General features: G+C 42.4%; 2 protein-coding genes across 40 annotated transcripts in view; one reads left to right on the forward strand and one right to left on the reverse strand.

Annotated features, from left to right (window-relative positions):
• Nucleotides 1–5,787, reverse strand: part of UBAP2L (ubiquitin associated protein 2 like) — a 658,575-nt gene extending 652,788 nt beyond the window's left edge. For 18 of the 39 annotated variants that reach the window (XR_014972281.1, XR_014972278.1, XR_014972269.1 and 15 more), the window contains exon 1: nucleotides 5,593–5,703. The gene's annotated coding sequence lies outside the window, so the exon portion shown is untranslated. Of the gene's footprint in view, nucleotides 1–4,858 lie in introns of all 39 variants that reach the window. The other 21 variants (XR_014972273.1, XR_014972279.1, XM_085638901.1 and 18 more) reach the window with 10 other exon arrangements.
• Nucleotides 5,788–6,179: 392 nt separating this feature from the next.
• LTAP1 (lipid transport auxiliary protein 1) overlaps nucleotides 6,180–20,231 on the forward strand; it is a 69,665-nt gene continuing 55,613 nt past the window's right edge. The window contains exon 1 of the mRNA XM_085638903.1: nucleotides 6,180–6,452. Within this exon, the coding sequence (XP_085495029.1) occupies nucleotides 6,384–6,452 (69 nt within the window). The 5' untranslated portion in view covers nucleotides 6,180–6,383. The remainder of the gene's footprint in view (nucleotides 6,453–20,231) is intronic.

Here is a 20,231-nt window from a genome sequence, read left to right on the forward strand (position 1 = left end):
ACCACGGTATCTACAGCTCTCCAACCTTCTGTCTTCCACGGGGCTTCCTTGGTGTCCACTGGGAAGGGTCCCTAATCCTTAAAAATCCAACTGCGACTTGCATGTAGAGTTGTATGGATTCCGCGGTTGTTTTTTCTCACTGCACGTGCCCTCCATGGGGTCCCTTTCTACTTACCTTGGGTGGTTTCTTGGGTCCCCAGAGATTCTACAACCTCTTAACATGGTCTTGACTCAAGTTGTGGTTCTTATACCACTTTCTTAGTATATGGTTTGCCCCCGCCCACTGAGTATTAGTGCTATTTACTGTGATTCCTTTGCTGTAGTATTCTGTGCTTTGTGTACATCTCCGTGTGGGAGACACTGGAACGTACTATAGTGTATTATATCATACATATTTTTATAAATACCTTGTGTGGCTCTTTTTCATTTAACCTATGCTATAAGATTGCATTCTGGTAAAACAAGCTGCTTTATACTCCTTCAAGGCTAAGCCTGAAGGCTGCTCTCCACAGCTACCACTTGGATACCTTTCTCAGTTTGTCTGAGACCTCTTAAATCATCATAAGGGTTGTTGGGACTGGTGCAAGCTGCCCACTTACATTAGTGGACATCATTTACCAGGACAGCTTCTCACAGGGTGCAATATGGGCGTATATAAAAACAGTGATCTCTTTCCATTGCTAACAAATTAATAGTTTAGTTGAACGTTCAGTCTTGGGACTAAAATATTTTAAAAGACAATACAATTTTTTTTTTTTAACATTTAGAATTATATTTCACCCATAGTCACTGGCACAAGACGAGACTGCTTACTGTACGAATGCGCACACTGTGCAGGAGTAGAATACAGTAAGATATATAGCAGAACAGGGCTGACTATTATATGCCGCAATAGGCAGAAAGACCGAACAAGACTACAGCATGCCAATGCACGAAGAGCAGATTGAAAGTCCCTTTTGCAAGTATGTATAGTATAACTATTTATTGGCTCATGCCAGACTTAACTAACTCTGGTGGTGACCACCAGCCTTTTTGCTTTGTCAATGCTGGTTTCATTGTCATGGTTTTTTAAAAACTGAAGGAACCACTTTGGATGTACTCCTTGTCAAAGGGCAGTATTGCAGCCCCTCCAATGAAATTAGGCAGTGGCTCAAGTGGGCTGACCCATGTATCCAAGTTGAATTCCTTAGTGGGTGGTAGAAAATGTGAATGACACCAAAACGGATCAATGACTGAAGAGGGCTGGCTGAGAGCCCCTCCACGTATAGTATACATATCATAGCGTAAAGTGGAATATGCATTGTGTGGTAGCACACTGCCATTACAAACAACACATCTTTGATTGAAATGACGTACATTTGCACAGGCACAGTTTTACTAATAAAAGTATTCAGGACACAAATAGTGTGGAAATGTCTTCACCTAGTGTACGGATTTGTTTTGATATGTATTAAAATATTTGTTTCCACCACATTTCAGACTTACCAAAAAATTTGCTCAGTTTGTGCTTTTTTATTCCGATACATTCTGAAATATTGTCCATTCATCTAAGACATTTGAATTTTCTAGTGCCCCCTCCCTCCCCCAGTTAGCATGACTGTCACATAAATCCTTCATTTTGAAGTCAGAAAGAAAAGTAAACAAAAGGCTTCCTGGAAGACAGAGCATGACATTTAACCTCGGTCTTTGAACGCACAGAAAATGTGACAAGATAAGAACAAGATTTCAGCCTGCCTACAGAAATCCACTACTGGTTGAAGAATACAGTAAATAGTGTTTGTGCTAGGGAAGGGACGAACTCAAGCTGGACAACCTAAAACAGTGTCAGCAAATAGAATGCAAGCAAATGGGAATTACAATGGTAAGCAATTGGGGGGTGCTGTCTTGTAGGCTTTGGCCTAAAACGGCTGCATGTACAAAGACATTCCTATGCATTATTTAGTGGCTATATCATGGCTGACAAGAACCCCTTTCATTAAAGAATGTGTTTATCACGGGGATACTTTTTTCATAATGCTTATAACTGACTTCAACTGCTTCTAACGGGTGAGGGCAATTAAAATGTCTTAAATTACAGTTATCTGTGGGGTCCTGCTACATAGACCGAACTTTATAAAAATAATAATAAAGATACAGGAGAAAGAATTGCAGTTTAGTAGGTTTTGTGATTTTGCATGGAAGATTCCTAGTTAAAGCTTCTTTTCATTAAGTGATATGGCTCCGAAAGTGGTACTTGCTAATATTACCGAATGTCATATCGATAGGACCAAAGTCAGGGCGATGGAAGAGCAAATACCGGGGTCTCTGGTGAACTTCTCGCAAACCGTGGTGTTGCTGTTACCACTACACTTTTATTACAGAAATTCACACTCCATAATTGAGGGGGGATAGTCACCTTACCCTAAAAAACACTCAACTTCATAGAGACTAATCTTTCCAGGCTCATTTCACTCTTCATTCTGCACAAAGCTAATGGCAAAGGTTATGCCTAATTGGTTCGCGAGCCATCTGGAACACTGGGACTTTAGGGACGATCAATATCAATGTTTCAGGCCTTGTAAGGCAACAGAACGTTTTGACTGCAGCAGTCAATGCAGGATTCGGAAATAGCAGTGGGGTCCTTCTTTTGGATTGAATCAAAGTACATGAAACGCAACCCTCCTACTATGATTGACAATATGGCTGCAACTGGAATCTCTGGGATTGTAAAGATTTCTTATTTTTGGTAAGACTGTTCGAGATCTTAAACGTTTCCCTCGCACCACTACTATATCATCTACACCAGCACTCTGATCATTTGCCTGTGTAATATTGCTACTTGTAATATATCGACATAGGAATACAAGCAATTACTGGTTTAGATGACACTTCTCTAACAGTGCAAGTTCCATAATTTTCTCAAATGTAAAATCAATCAAAAGCCACATCTTCGTCATAGCTAAGAAACTACTGTGGTGCTGGTGGTACCATTTTATCTACCATGGCTTTATTGTAAACAAAAAATGCCAAATTCTAATAAGGTCAACCAATTTCTTTGTGTGCCTCAGTTACAGCTGTCTATGAAATAATTATTTGTTTCCGTACTTTGACCAAAAAGCACTTGCATCAATATGACTGTCTTGACTTGGTTTGATTACGGAAACATACCACACCTGGGACCTCCATAGTTGGACATCTGCAAATTGCAGATTTTACAATACCAATGCAAACCATAGAAGTCTCCGCTGGCCCTATGATGCATGTACTGAGTGCAATAAATGCGAGGTGTTGAAAGTACAAGGTATCAAGCACGAATTTAAAAGGACAAACAACCCAAGTCAACAATCGAGCCAGGAGCATAACATGGCAGTGTTTAACATGAAGAAACTAATTATGCAAGGCCAGCCTTCGGAAAACAAATGCAAATAGATTTTTTTTTAATGAATACGAGTCTGTCCTTTACCAAACACTTATCTATAAATAGGCACTACTATCTCTAGTCATTCCTAAAGACACAAGGAATTCTGTCTCTGAACACGCACACACTCAATGACCTATAAATAATGAAAGGGGGTTAAAGGCAGTCACATACATCCATGGTTCCATAAATAAATGTTGACAGCCTATGAATATTGCTGAACAAATCTCAACGTATAACTAAGCAGCGTGATTAATATCTGCTCGTTTACACAATGCTTAAACTGGCATTTAGAGCTTTTAAGGGAGATGCAAATGTGTTAAACTGAGGTTATTAAGGGACAAGATGTAAACTAAGTGTACAGTTTAGCCATGTCCCAAGATAAACACATGGGCTTTTAAAGAAAAGTCTCATCTAGACACTTCCATACGTAGGACAAGTAGAAAAAAACTGCACAGATGTCAAAAGAGCTAGCTGGGCAATACTCCGGTGAGAATAATATAATCCATCAATAGGACTAGTTACTGACAACAATTATACATTCTACTGTATACCGTTCCAACCCTTTGTATTTTACATGGTAGCCATAATCCCTTCGAACCAGGTTAGGCATTTAAGAGAAAGGAACTAGATCAATGTGTTCAAGGTTCGTGCAATCATTCAAAGTTAAGGCAGACCGGTTAAAGTGAATTGATCCATTGCCCCATGCTGGGCAGGACAGAAGCAAAGTGCAAATGACAATTTAACTGGTCAATAAATAAAGGCCACGGACCAAAAGCATCACTAAATATATATTTGCAAAAAACAAGTCTAGTAAGACAACAAAACCTGTCTCCAAGTCCAGACATACAAAGAACCAAACTTCATGGTGCTCAAGAGGATCTGGTGACGAATTCCAGAGCAGCATCAGAGAATGTTAGGGAAGTACTACGATCCAATACGTTCCGATTAAGCCCCACTCGTCCTGTACAATGACAATACCGTGGTGATTCCGATGTATCAAGGATATTGCTCACGGAAGAGAGCACGCTTTGAGAGAGAATTATGCAAACAAACGACTAAATCAAACGGTTTCTCCTCAGAGGCGGCAAAACAAACTAAGGTCAATGGAAACTTTGGAGCTTAAAAGCCTGCCCTAATTGCATGTGACAAACATGATATAAAATCGTGCAGACACGACGGATGCAACAATTCACCTGAAAGCCTGTCAGACACCTAATCAAGGTCAGAATTATCACCCAGATTTAAACAAAGACACTAAAAAGTGGCCGCTCTAAATATATTAACATTCAAATAGATGTGATAGTTAACAAATCACTGCAACGAAATCAGCTCGCTATCTTTTATCTAGCTGAACCTTCTGAATGCTTGCTTACTAAATTATGTACCTCAGTGGTTTAAACAATTTATACACACAAATGTAGAAACATTTTATTATTATCTAGGCAGGGACTTTCCTACCTCAGACTTCCGTATCATCCTCTCTCAATGCTCCACTGCGCCCCAGAGTCTTTAGCCTTAGGCGCAAAGCGCTTTCCATCATACCACTTGGTCGCCTAACTCAATCAAACCACACGATTTCCACCTAGCCTGATGGTATCAACCACAGGGCACGTTGGGCAGCTTCGGCTTGAAATTGCGACAAGTTATTAATATCCAAACGCAGCTTCCCGCCAGCACTAAGGTCTGCAGCCCCTTCCCAAAGGTTACGTCGGTTCCCCAGTTTTCCCCGCACGTGCCCTGACAGCCCAGTAGACTTGCCACATTAAGTAACAAAGCCGGGTAAGGAACCCTGGGTGTGTCCGTCTTTCAAACTGCATGCCACGCTTCCAATCCTCCAGCTGTTCCTACGGCCATATTCGGTCACTTCGGGTGCAAAAGTTCCCCTCAGAGAACACATGCACGTCAGACTAGAGACAGCCTCCTTACTGCTTGCCCCTCCATCCGCTGCGCACTGCCGGGCTCCTGAGCTCCCAGACACTCTCACCCGTTGCGTACGTGCGACTCCGACATAAACTCATCACACAATTTCCCAACGTTCGTAGTCAAACAAGATGCACCCACACACCCGGCCTGTGTGCCAATCGAGCCCGTGGCTTCAACGAGGCCCGCTAGGCCCCAAACCAGAGACTCCGTAAGACCGGCAGATAAAAGCCCATAGCTATGAGAAGGGTCCGGAGGAAATGTCCACGAACCATCCAGTGGCGTGCCCGGGCCGTCCCAGGCCCCCCTGTCCTCGCGCTCGCACCCCCGCGAACAATAGAAACCGCCGGCGCTCCCGACGTTACCTGAGCCTCTTCCACACTGACACCCGCCACCCCCGGCACGTGATACAGGAGGGGGCAAGACAGAGAGGCGCGTAACACGTGACCAGACAAGATGGCCGCCAAGCTTGCCGCGTTCAATGTAGGTGGCGCCATTTTAGTCTGCTTTCTATGTCATCTCTAGGCACTAAAGCGGCCATTATGCAAGTAATTATTTTTAATATTGAACTTTGATGAAAGGCGAGCAAGAGCACGAGGAATTACTGAACGATTCTAAAATTGTAAATAAGTAAAGTAAGCAGTATCATTGCCTATTGGTTTATTGAGCATTGCTACGCATACAATTGGTATTCATCCTAAAAGTGTAAAACCCACAAGCAAATCAACTATGTCATATAACGTATGTTTATCAAGAACATGTCGATTGTGAACGTTGGCTTAAAAAAATTGTATTCTATGACGGATGAGGTTTTAACTTTTCACACTCCTCGTTCGTGTAGACGGAGGTTTTCTTTAGTACTCTTTCCGTGTCATTCATTCTATGGTTCATCTAATTTGCCATGCGGGTTGCCGACGTACTGACCCTCGCCTCGCGCTTCCTTCTCTCGATGCATATTTAGTCACGTGATGAGGGTTATGAAGACTTCTTCCGGGTGGTGGTGTGAGTTGGGGAGCCCGGAAGCGGTGGGGTTCGGAAGGTTTGGGGGTCCTAGCACAGCGTCATGGCGGCGGGCAGCAGCAACTGGTTGTCGGGAGTAAACGTGGTGCTGGTTATGGCGTATGGTAGTTTGGTAAGGAAAGAACAAAATAGTGGGGGTATTGCAATGCTTGAAAGTTCTTTCCAGGGGAAGAGTGGGTTTTGTAGGTGGATGCTCAACATTGTATAGGCGCTAATGTGTGAGGGAGGGTTTCTCTTCTAGAGATGAGTGTGTCATTAAATTGGGGAATAGTGGTATGAGGTGGTAACGAAGTCAAGTATGTATAGTTTCAGAAATGTGATTGTAAAGGTTAAGAAGTATGAACAGGATTAAGGGATTATCTAGCATGTTATCTGTGCTCAATCAGAGAAAGAGCAGTGCAATGTTGAGCTTTTGTACTTCTTGTAATGGAATGAACACGGCGAGGTGTATTCTCTGTCCTGCAGGAGACGGTCAGTAAGGCTGCTGCTTTGTGAGCCGTTGTCATTTGTAACCCCACCATTAAATTATTGCTTTTTAGTCTAAAACACTTTTCATTCCTTTTTGAAACATGATATTAATAGCTAAACTGCAAGTCTCATAATATTGTGCTAGGACACCCGCGAAAATATAATGAACATGAGGAGGGGCGTTCCTGCCCTGCAGGAGACGGCTAGTAGTAATCAAAGCATGTCATGTGTAACTCCCATTTATTTCTTGCTTTTTAGCCTACATTACTTAGCCTGCTTTGTTCACAAATGATAATGTTATTATTGAAACTGCAAGTCCCATAATAATAGTGTGCTAGGACACCCACGAAACATTGTTTGGGGCTGCATTGTGTGGCCGATTAATGCTGTCAGATGTCCATGTAAATGTACAATTGTCGTATGTGTGAATGAGAGGGCTTGAGACTCATATCGGTGCTTCACCACTTGTATGGTCACGGTACTTTAAAAGTGATGACTAGCCTACCTATTGGAGTTATAAAATCGTGATTACCCCCTCTCCCCCGTCTAAACAAAACCCCTAACTGCTAATTAAGTACATTTGGTTACGCTACAAATTTCTGTGTGGAGGAGTTCAAGTGACACTCCATATTTATGAGTGTGTTAAGAGAGTGTTTTTGTCAGTTAAATTAGTGCCATATTAGCTATTTACATTTCAGAAAGTGAGCTAATACCACTGCATTTTTTTTTTAAAATAAAGTTACAAATTCTTGCGAGGTAACTCTTAATCAGCCCTTCCTTTGCCAGTTGATGTCATTAGAATTATTTTACAAGTAGATCTACTGTTGTTCCTGCTTGATCTGTAGTGTGTTGAAAGCATGCAACGTTTCATTCACATGAATGCGGCTTGATGACGAGTGCATTGGTAACTATCAATCCCCTGCGCAAATACGATTTACACGAGTCAAAATGACAAGTTGGTCGGAGTTTACAACGCCCAGAAATTACAGAGTGCAATAATGTCCACATCCCTGGGAAAGCATGTCGACATTTACTTGTCGCTGTAGATGCCTGGAAAATACGAGGCAAGCGGGTTTTTGGTGCAGAAACCCAAGTTTCAGGTGCATGTTCCAACTTGCTACGCAGTCTCAGGAATGTGTTTCCTTTATTCCTACTCCATGTGTGCAAAACCATAGCCCTTGTCCTGATTCCAACTTGCCTCAGCTATAGCGATTCCATCTACTAAGGCCTCCCAGGTTTCCTCCTACATCGCCTGCAGGTCGTGCAGAACTCTGCAGCTAGGCTTATTCATCTTCCCTCCTGTGCATCTTTCTCAACATCTGAGAGATGTACACTGGCCTCCAGTGACAAAGCGCTGCCATTCCAAGGCCCTCTTTTTGATTCATCAGGCATTCTACGAATCTGGGTCCACCTATCTTAAGGTTATGTCCTGCTCGCCCTCCCAGATCATCTTTGGCCTTTCTGGTCAAAGACTCTGAATATATTTATTAAAAACAAAACAGTGATGGTGGGGGTTCGGGGGAAGGAGGGACTTGTTTAACAGCAGCTACATTTTGGAACAACCTGCCAGCGTCCATAAAATGATCGCAGAACTTTAAAACATGGCACTTTTCTCATTTGGTGTGGTTCTGTCCCATGTGGTAGTTTTAGCTTCCTCCTACTCTGCCTCAGAACAACCTTTTGAGTATTTTCTTGCTTTACAAATTAGATGATTAATGGAACAACGTATTTGGAATTTGGCTGTCATTTTTAAAGAAATTAAAAGGCCAAGCTAAAACAAGTGAGTTCATGCTCGCCACGTGATGAGGAAATTGGAGATACCCCAGTGCAATTACTGACCAGTAAGCACTTATTGGTATAAGTCAGTTTTCATCCAATTACTTTAGTCGGTCCAACTTTTGTGACACTGTCCTTATTTAGTTTCAGACAAGGCTAACATCTAATACTTCTACCTGAGTACCATAAGCAAGCCATCCAAAAGTGAGTAAAGCAATACCAGCTCTAATTTGGCCCCTGCGCCACATCAGCGAAGGGGTTTCATATCGCCCAGGCACAATGCTATGTTTAAACCAGTTAAGTGTGCCTTTTCCCAGTCAAAGCTATTTTTTGTTTAAAAGAATCACAGTTGCTTCCACTCTAAGCAGTGCATTCTGTGACCAAACTAAATTTAGAGATGCCACTATAAATACACTTGTGGTGGAGGAGTGGGTGTTTACAAAGGAATATTGAAGACTGGAAGGAAATAATGTGGCACAGAGTATTTGACATTGATGTTAGATAAATGTTGTAAGTTGAAAGTGCTTAAGCTAGCAAGATGTAAGTTGTAAGAAAGATTAATAAGCATTTGGAATTTCACAGTTACCCCTTCTATAGTCTGGCTAATTAGGTGGTTTTAAAAATGGGTTAGATTACGAAAAACTACACATAGAAAGAGAAGTCTTGCACGACTCTGCTAGTTTCTCATTCTTGCTTTCATTTTTTTTTCTACCACTTTCTATCAATTGCGCTTCCTTGCTCTTGGTGTGGTTTCTTTCTTCTGTTTTCTCTCTTACTTGCTCTTTCTCTCGTTCTCCTATTTCTTACCTTTTTTGTCAAGAAAATTCCCAGCAGATATTTTGGGGACCATACTAAAACTGTGTAGCTGGCATTTGGGGACAAATAGTGCTTTGTAGGCTGCAGATTGTAAGAATATTTAGTTTATCAAAAATTAGTGATGGGTGTTTTCCAAAAAAGATTTAAAATTGAAGTTTGAGCTGTTGTTTATGCTTGGTTCTAAACACATTGATAGAGTTTTTTTTCTTGGCAAAAGAGGTTACTTCTGTGGCTATTATAGGATTTATATTGAGGCCTTTCATCATCTGTAATAGCTTTTCGTGACCTCATCTCTACTACTGTCCGATGCATATATTTGTAAGATTGATGATACCAAAGAACTTGCATCATGGCCCACCCCTCTAGTTTTGTGTGGGGATTTTAATATCGATGTGGTACAGGGCGAACTACAAGTTGGCATTCAGAGTTACAAGGGACAGAATCCTAAGGTGTTTAAGGCTTTATACCATTTAATATTTGATCATGGTTTAGTTGATGTGAGGGGTATGCTTAAAACACTTGACCCTGGTTATACGTTTTATTCTCACCCCCATGATAAATTAGTTTGTCTTGATTTATATTTTTTTTATCTCTCCTTCATTGCTAACAGAAGCTCAAATTCAGCTTCCCCCCCCCCCCCCCCCCAATTACCTCTGACCATGCTCCAGTCGTCTTGGAAATTCCAGCTTTGATTAGGAATTCAGCACCAAGGGTATTTACCCTTGATAGAAAACTTCTTTTGGATAAGGGCTTCATTGAGCAAATGGGTTAGGGATTTCTTTCAAAATAACTGTTACTCTACAAATTGCAGGAATGTTTGGGATACCTTCAAAGCTTGTTTTAGAGGGGAAGTGTTGAGTATTGGATTATATAAACAGAAACAAGCCAAACGTACAATCCAGGAGTTGTATGATAAATTGAAAGTAGCAGAAGGAAATCTAACATGCGGGATTCACTCTGGAATCAATCTTACTGACCTGCAAACTGAAGTGGCTAGATCTAAAGCTAATATTAATATGACATGGAGTAAAGAAATTGCAGTAAAATATCAGCTTTTTAAGAATGATCGTTATGAGTATGGGGAGGCTACAGGGCGCTGCTTAGCTCAAAGGTTATGTTCCAAAGAAGCATCACAAAAAATAGAAGGTATGAAGAACGCTTCTGGTAGACTTGTACATGATCCCAGGAGATCATAGAAATTTTTCATAGTTTTTGTCAAAAACTTTACACTGAACAAGATGGAGAAATTGATGTGGACTTTGGGCTTTTGGATGCGCAATTTCAGCGGGTAGCTTTTGAAGAGTCGGTAATGTTAGATAGCCCTATTACAATGGATGAGTTAGAACAAGCCATCAACTCTATGACACGCGGTAAAGCAGCAGGGTCAGGTCAGCTTCCATCAGAACTTTATCAGATCTTTTTTCAAGACCTTAAAACTGCCCTCCATTGGCTATCCAAAAATTGTGATTTCCCGATGGAGGGTGCTGGGGAGATTATTCACACCCAAAGAGTGGGGTGGGTGGGTCCGTTGAGAACAAAGTTTGAGGGGGACTGTATAATTATAAACTTCAGGTCCCCGCAATGGGCGCAATGTACGCTTGCAAAAGCCCCACAACCCTCACAATGGGAATACAATACTACTCTTCTCCCTCTTGGGTACTTCTATAGGCACTTGATAGACCATGGCCCTGATTTCGGGATTAATTCCTGGGGATATAGACAGGATATGAATCCCTATATCGGAATCAATAGTCGAAGGCACCACCAGGATCAATACGCTGATTTTAGGAATGGCCCCTCATTAGGCAACGCGTTCACACCATCGGTACACCCGATGCCATATCCATCCTATCCCATTGCGCCCCAGTATATTCCAAGGGAGAGGCCTCATGCAGGGACTAATTTAAACTTTAATACTGCTCAGAACGAGATGAGATATATGTATAATGTCCCCACCTATAACCGGTTTGAACACGCTTTTTCAAACTTAGAAGAACTGGATTGACTGGGGATTAGCACAAGCAATATTGAATGCGCAGAGGTAACTGACACAATTGGGGTACTTCCAAATTCCATAGAAATTAATATAACCCGACCAAAGGTCACAAAGGTTGTCACTGCCCCATCACCAGTCACTTGTGTGGATATAACAACTTTGCTAACTAATCCCAAGCAGAGTGTAAGGGATAAGCTCCCAGGTATCCCTAGTGGTTCAAACCTGTCCATCCTTAGCTGGAACGTTGCAGGATTAGACTCAAGATTGTCTGACCCTCGATGGGTCCAGCTATTGAACGGCAAAGACATCATCATGTTTCAAGAGACCTGGGCTGTAGGGAACGTGCACCTAGAAGGTTACCATTGCTTTAGTGTGCACGCCTCAAAACCTGCCTTTGGCCGCGCAGTGGGAGGACTTTTTATTGGTATCAGGATATTGGCGGGAGGTACATTTAAGGACTTATCAGAAGGGAACCCAAATATTCAGGTTCTTGAATATAATCGAAAGACTAAAATCTATTTAATCAATTTTTACAATAATGATTTTTATTCTGTACCGAACAGGAACTATACAGCACTCTCCAACACCTTAGTACACCTTGAATCCAACATAGGTCTAGAAGATAAGTCAGGGATCCTCATTGGGGGAGACTTTAATGCGAACATTTTAAGGGAGTATTGGCACAAGGATAATTATCTTTTGGATCAAGCAGAACAAAGGGGCATTGAATTAGCTAAGATATTAAACTAACATATTTTAAGTAATGTTATGGAAGGAAGTCAAACCCCTGGGATGGCCTGCGCCCCTACGTTTAGAGGGAGGGACTTCAGCTCTACCATTGATTTCATTTTCACATCCCCCTCACCTAACCAATTGTGTTATGGACTCTGAAGTGGTGGAGTCATCGTTTGGAGATCATAACCCTCTCATAGTTGTCTTACACTTGGGTCCAAGCCCGGTATATGCTAACCTAAACGGAGCAAGAGATATTACACTATCTTGTGGTGGCCTCCGCTTAAAATGGAGGGGAATCGATTGTGCAGCCATACTTGACAGTGTAAAAAATGATCATCAAGAATTAATTGACTCTTGTTTATTATTTGATGGGAACTGTCATAGGATAATCACCGATTTTTGTAAATTATGTGAAACAATTAAGACCATTTTGTCAGTTCCTTCATCTACCAAAGCGAAAGACCCAAGATGGTTTGACTCCGCCTGTTCAACTGCAAATAAGGGATTACGTAGGGCATTAGCGACCAAGCCAAGAAACCCTGTAGAGGTACAGACAGCTAGGAAACATTATAAACAAAAAATAGCTGAAAGGAAGGCTGCCCTACTAACAGAACAGTGGGAATCACTGGTTGTCAGCGCCAACCTAAAGAGTAGCGGCCCTTTTTGGTCCGCCGTTAGGAAAACGCGTGATATGGGCAAACATCTATCTTCAACCAGTTGTAACATAACCAGCAGCATTTGGAATTGTTTTTATATATGTACTTTTATGAATTTTATGAAATTCGAATAAAGGTCTTTTGATTGATTGACCTTAAAACTGATTTTGTTGGCGGTCTGCCAGGCCGCTCAAACTAGTGCAGCACCACAATCATGGGATGACGCTACTATTGTGTTTAAAAAGAAGCGCAAGCCATCTGATCTCTTGGGCTCTTATCGTCCAATTTCACTTACAAACTTACTGGAAGATCTATGCGAAAATCCTTGCGAATAGACTGGCCACGGTTGTATCCCCCTTAGTTTCCCTCAGACAGCATGGGTTTTTCCCTGGCATGGGCACGGTGAACCACATGGCGAGAGTTATTACCATACTTGACATCGCTCAGGTGGAGGCCAGAGACATAGGAATAGTGTTGCTCGCTGCCGAGAAGGCGTTCAACCGCGTCTCGTTGAATTTTCTGTGGAGAGTTCTATATATGATGGGTTTTCCTCTGGGCTACATCCAGGCTTTGCAGGTTTTATATCGCTCGCCTGTGGCTCGGATCTGTTCTAGGGGCTTAACATCTAAGGTAGTTCAGATTGCGAGAGGCACATGTCAGGGCTGTCCATGCCCTCAGCTCTTGTTTGCGGTTTACATCAATCCTTTTTTGGACATGCTTGAGCGGAGTGCTAGGATTAGACCATTTATGGTGGGGCAAGATCAGTTCCGAGTCTGTGCATATACGGATGATATTGCCATTATAACATCTGATCCAGTGATGTCGTTACCCGAAATTGAACATCTTGCATATAAATTCGGCCGGCTATAAGCTTAATGCATCAGAAACCCAGATTCTGTGGACTAATCAAAACATCAATAATGATCCTAGAGTTGTTAAGGAGGTTATCTATCTTGGTATCAAGATACGGTTGTGTCTGAAAGAGAGAGCTAGTTGATGTCAATTGGGGGCCATCATCGGAAACATTAAACAAGCCCTTGAGAGGTGGCAATGTCTCCGTTTGTCTTTGGTTTGGGAGAGCCAATGTTCTCAAAATGAATGTCTTGCCGAAAGTGTTATAATTTTTTAGATCAGTACCTTTGGAAATATCCCACTTGCAGTTACAACAACTACAATCTCTTTGCTCTATCTAGATTCTTGTGGGCCCCAGGGAAACCCCGTAGGGCGGCACAATTTATGACGTTACCCCGAGACAGAAGGGGGTGGTCAGTTCCTGATTTTGCATTATATTCTTGTATTTTAGCCAATATTCGACTTTTGTTAACTGGGGAAGAAGTCGACATTCCTGCTGAAGCCCCATCAATATATCCGATGGTGCTTGGGACTCCGGCAAAAAACTGTCTCTTCCTAACAATTGATGGTAGCTATTACAAGAGAACTTGTTTTGAGATCTTGGGGGCTGTCTATAAGGTTTGGAAGACAGTCCGAAAAAATCTGCAGATTGATGGACTTTCATTTTACACACCCTCGTCGGCTGTGGGGATTCTTCCATCAATATTTCATGATTATGTGGCAGGGAAATTGAGACCTTCTGGCATCACACAACTGGGACATTTCATGGGGGCCGGGGGGCAGCCGGTTTCCTTCTCTGTCTTGGCGGTTAAGTACCAGCTCCCCAAATGTCACTCTTTAAAATATCTTCTGATTCGGGATTTCTTAAGCAAACTTGTTGCGACCTTAAAACCTCAAAAGATAGTTGAATCTTTCAGCTCTCAGGAAAGAATTGGGGTTCTCTATAATATACTACAAGCCGCCAAAACCGATGATCTTGAGAAACATAATCTGAGGTGGGGGAGCTCCCTTGGATTACAAGCTGTGTTTTTAGAGGATTCAATAGACCTAGCAGGAAACCTCTTTATGACCGCAAACTTAAAAACAAAGCATTGTAAAACAATATTCAATCTATATTCCACTCTTGCAAAGATGAAGAAATGGGAGAGTCCATATGATGGGAAATGTTTTTGTTGCGGTGCAGAAGATGCCGACATCTTACATGTCTTTTATTCATGCACTGATTTAGCTTTGTATATACAACATATTGAGAGGTTCTTTTCAGAGGTTACTGGTGTGGTTATAAAGATCTTGGCTTCTGTCATGTTATTAGGTATAGGGGAGGAATTGCGTCAAGGGACATTATTGTATAAATATAGCTATCTTATTTTTGTAGCCACGGGGATAGCAAGGATATGTATAGCATCTACATGGTTTCACCCAGAGGCACCTTCCTTTGAAATGTGGTGTGCTAGGTTTCATAATATATTTAACCTAGAATTTAGTCTGTACTCGGTTAAAGGTTCAAGGAAGCATGTCCTGGGTATGCAAATATGGGGTCCTATTTTTGATCATTTGACTTCTTGATTTATGTTTATGGAATGAATTAATGTTTTATATTTGGCTCCTAGAATATGGTCCACGTGTATGTATGTTATGATATTGGTTTTAAATACTGTGGATTTTCAATAGAAAGAAAAAACAAAAAACACATTCCCTGGTCCAGTTTCCATGCACTGAAGTCTTTCAAATATATAGAATTCCAGTCCTCTACCAGGTTTAGCTTCCCATGCGGATGCGCTGCTGTGACTAGACTCCCCTCAGAGATGCCTTGAGTATTAAACTCCCAAAACATTGTCAGTCTTGAGGAGGATGGAGCACAAGGCTTTGTCCTTCACTAGAATTTTCACAGCTAACAATCCACCTGGAGCTCTAGACAGTTTTATATGCAGGCTCGCCTCTTGTTCAGATAACAGTCCACCTGTAGTCTCCCCAGCCTGAACTGCTTGTATCTGATTCTATAATTGTCTGGGATGATTCAAAGATGGCCTTGCTGTTACAGGTCTCCATATAGTCCCTCTACCACTGAATCTTTCTTGGCTCCTTCAGTCAGGTCTATCTCCTCTACCTCGGTCTTTCTCTTCCAGAGGTGTTCAGCCTTCAGTCTTTGCAACACTCTTTAATGGGCCTGCAATCTTGGACAAATGTCTCAGGGAGACTCTTTACCTAGTGTCCCCTTCAGTTCTCTTCTGATGAGTGTCCTCTTTCTTTGGGGAAAGATTTAGTACCTGCTGTACCACATCTATCACAAAGCCTAGGAAGGTTTTCCTTTTTGATGGTTCGAACTCTGATTCCTACTTGTTGACAATAAACCTCTGGATCTATAGCAAGGGTGTTGTCGTGCTCTATTCTCTTCAAACGAGCAGGGTCCAAATTCATCAGTATGTCATCTAAATACACCGTGAGTCTGATACCCCTGAACCTTAGCAGTTCTATGTCTGTTTTTAGTACCGTGGTAAAACATGGAGCAGACAAAAGGCTAAAGGGGAGGGACACAAGCTCATAGACCTGGTGCCGCCAGGTGAACTTGAAAAACTCCTGTGTGATACAAAGATGGCAATTGTGAAGTATGCATCCTTCGGGGTCCAAATCACCATCCAATTGTTTGGTAGTAGAATGCCTCTGCGGAGATGCATAGCTTCCATGTGGAAAGGCTGTATACCAGCTATTTGATCAAGTCCTTCAAGCTGAACACCGGGCGTTGCCCTTTGTTCTTCTTTTCTGCTAGAAAAGGGTTGTTCAGGAACACCTGTGAATTCAGAAGTCAGCACTACTGCTTTTTTTTACATGAGGGGCTGCCACATTCTGGTCTACAAGTGACATCTGCTTTTGTAAATGTGAAGAAATGGGTCTCTTCCTCTGTGTGCTCAATGTGCACTTCTCATTGTTTCAGATCTCCTTCCCATACATGTATGAGGAGAGGAATGAGCTGCAGTATGCCACTGATGTGGGTGCACATTGCCTTATGCTGTCCTATTTTGTTCCTATTGAATGCACCTCCCAAACTCTCCACTTACGTGGGACTAACTCCACTGCAGAGGGAAGGCATACCAGATACCTGCCTGAAGCGGCCCAAACGAGATAAGGAAAAGGCTTATGGAAGCACAGACCTAACTGCGTCACCTCAATGAGGCAGGGCACCACTAAATATGGGAAGAAAGTCCACATTAGACACCAGCACAATGGGGAAAAACAGCCTAGCTCTCAATTGTGCACATTTCTCCCCACCAAGCAAGCTACAGAGGAAAACCACTAAACTGCCTGCTGAGCAGCGAAGCAATGTACATTCTTTGCCACTGTGTGGTGTTTTACAGGAAATCTGAGTTTTATGATTGGTGGATCTTTGTTCTGAATTCTAATACTCATGGGCTGTGTAGTCCTAATGTTATACATATTGTCCTTTTTGAGGCTGCTGAGCAATAAAATGGAGCAAGTTATGCATTCTCTTGAGCCTATCTAGAAGTATAGAATTTTCTAATATTTTTAGATTTAATCACTTCCTCTTTCGATATCCATGACTGTGTTTTTAATTTATTTTTATTTATTTTTTTGAATCTTTTTTAGGTCTCGCCCTGCTATCGCGTAAGCTATCGCAAAGTGAGACTATTGTAAGGGGCTCCCAAAAGTGCTCCGAAAAGCGGATTGCATGGTGAGCACGCGCACAATCACGCGCATCGTGCCGCCATGCAATCCGTTTGGCATCGCACTTCAAAGGGTCCGCTCCCCCGCCTGGAATGCGCGCCCCCGCCTGGAATGCGTGCGCCACGCTCCGCTGGGCTTGTCTTGTTAGCCTGTGCTGCCTTGGCCTTCTTCCTTGCTCCTCCATCTGTCCTGGCGCCTCCGTTTCTCACCCAGCTTGGCTGTACCTTGACACCTCCCGGCTCCTGCTCATATCTCGGCTGTGGCGCCGTTAGGCCCATAATGAGCATTCGCCGAGTCATCGCTTTCCTAGACTTCTAGTTCCAGTGCTTAAATGCCTCTTTTTCCCCAACACCGTCTTGTCGGGCCTCCATCTCGGTCTTTTTATTGTCACTGGAGGACTCCGCCGCGTCTTTCCACAGAGGTGTCCTTTTACAGACCAGATCTCTGCCTCCAGTGTTTCCCCATCCTTTGAGTCTATTTTACGGATTCCAAAACTCACCGAACGTAATTTTGTTTTCCAGCCATATCGAGAATGCTATGCAGACAGCGCGTCATGCCAGCTTTACTGGCTTCTGTGCACTTCCCTTCCAATATCTAACTGGGGAACCCTGACCCATGAATGTGTTGCATCTCGTTTGCCTCCTTTCGTCTTTGTTTAGCTTATTTGTGAGCCCAGGCACTGCTTTTGGCTGCCCCCGAATGACAATGTAAATGTGACACCCTCACTCCAGATCACTGCAGACACTGTCTCCCTACAAATCATTGATTTCCGGTTGCTGGTCTAATTAGTTGCAGTCTCAGCACTCGTTCCAGGATGAAAGGCCAACTCTGCCCTTCCGCGCTATTTTATGAACCAGAAGGGAGTGAAGGCTGTAGCTGCGCACTGTTTCAAAGGCCATAAACCACCCGACTATCAGCAGGATGATCCACATGTAAACGCTCACCACTAACATCTGATATACCTGGAGGTAACGACTTTGAATCCCGCAAAAGGTCTTCTCTGCCGCTCGTCCTTCTATAGGGAAGCTATAAGCTGCCATACAGTTGGAGTTAAGGAACACCTATTGTTTACAGCGCTTGGAGACGTCAAGTCTTTGATTTGAAGCGCTGTATAAAACAAGTTATTTTCGCTACAAACCTTGGCCCGCTCTGTGCACACGAACACTCCTCATTCACAGGTGACTGGAAGAGATGGTGACCCTGGGTCTTTAAATAAATGATGCTGAATATGGGCAGGCAAGGTGTCACTTTCACGCATTGGCAGTGGAGGGGGAGTGTTGAGCTGGTTAAAATTCATATTAGGGGCTCGGGACCCAGAGGGTCGCCTGAGAGGCGAGGGAGGTTTAGATATTCTTCTAATGGAAAATCATCCTATTTACTTTATATCGCACTCCACTACACACAAAACAAGCATTTGCAATGCAATAAGTCTCGCATTATTAAAGTTTGAGCTATTGGTGTTGCATTATTTAGCAATGCCAATAGCTCAAACTTAAATAATGCGAGACCTATTGAATTGCAAATGCTTGTTTCATGGTGTATTTAACTTAATAGCAGCAAGGTCCTTCAACGCATTGTCCAGTGATAAATTTGTATTGTATTACCAAGCTGTCATAATTTGATTATTATGCATATTATATGAACTGGTAGGCTGTTAGGGTGATTGAAAACTGAAAAAAATGGATGGGAATTACTAGTGAAGAGATTGGGTAATACATGCTCAAGTGGTTGTAGGATAGCTTGCACACTTAAGTTATTCAAAGTGGCTGTAAAACGTATGACTTGTTATCGAAATTCCCTCTATTTTTAGGTCTCACCTAAAGAAGTCTTATGGATTCTACCTAAAACTTGAAGAGCTTAGAGCCTACCCGTTGATTACAATTGCTTGCTTCTTATTGGATTGTTTGCCTTTTTCTTCTTGTGCTTGTCCCTCCCCAGAAGCATAGGCTCTGTACCATCCTTTTGAATAGATGTCTTCTGCTGCTCACCCACACATGCTCTCTGGGTTTGGAAATATCGCCTCGCCCACAACTCACGGTGGTAGGCTTAATCAAATGCGGTATTCCACACCACGGTAGAGGATTACCACCATGGTGAACTCAACCATTGGTGGGAGTTCTTAGATAAATGGATAACTTCAGGGATCCAATTGAAAATAAAAATATCTTTTAGATATACCCAGTGATTTTATCTTTATGGGAGTCTCGAATATGATAATGCCATTGTTTCGGATATCATATGAGATGCCTTATCCACCCGTATAAGTACACCAACATCTATCGGACGTTCTAAAGCTCATTTGGGTCTCTGGCCTTCGTCTGGACCGCTACAATCTTTGCCTAACTTCACATGTATTACGTGCAGTCAGACGAGGCCTTATGCTGTCACCTTTCTGGATCTCTTCTGTAAGAGAAAAACCTCAAGCTTAGGGTGTCCAGAATAGGGTGGCACTCTCCTGTAGTCTCACATTAGTCAAGGAAATGTGCCAGCATGGAAACCTAAGTTTTTTTTTTTTTCCTGTCTGCCAACCAGCTATGAGGTGGCACAAAGCCCTTATTCATGATTTAAAATTACTTTGTGGAGAGCCCAAAACCTATACCAATGTATTGTGAGTGGGAAGTTCATGTGTGTTAAAAGACCTGCTTTGAAGCACCATGGATTATGGTTGCCTATTTTGAGGCAATGTGTTTGGTGAGTCTCTCAATTGTAATTTAATGACCTAGCTCTAGTGCAGCTATAATGTGGGGACCTGCGATGGCCATTTCTAGAACTGTTCCATTCCTTCACATCAATAACCTTCCTTTATCTTAAGGAGTCGCCATGTTTTTCTTGCATGGAAACCTCCTTTAGAGGGTCCATTATTTTGCAGCTCATTTTCCACCTTCAGTTTCAACAAATGTTGTTTTTCTTT

The sequence above is a fragment of the Triturus cristatus genome, chromosome 12, assembly GCF_964204655.1.
Source record: "Triturus cristatus chromosome 12, aTriCri1.1, whole genome shotgun sequence".
NCBI classification, from domain to species: domain Eukaryota; kingdom Metazoa; phylum Chordata; class Amphibia; order Caudata; family Salamandridae; genus Triturus; species Triturus cristatus.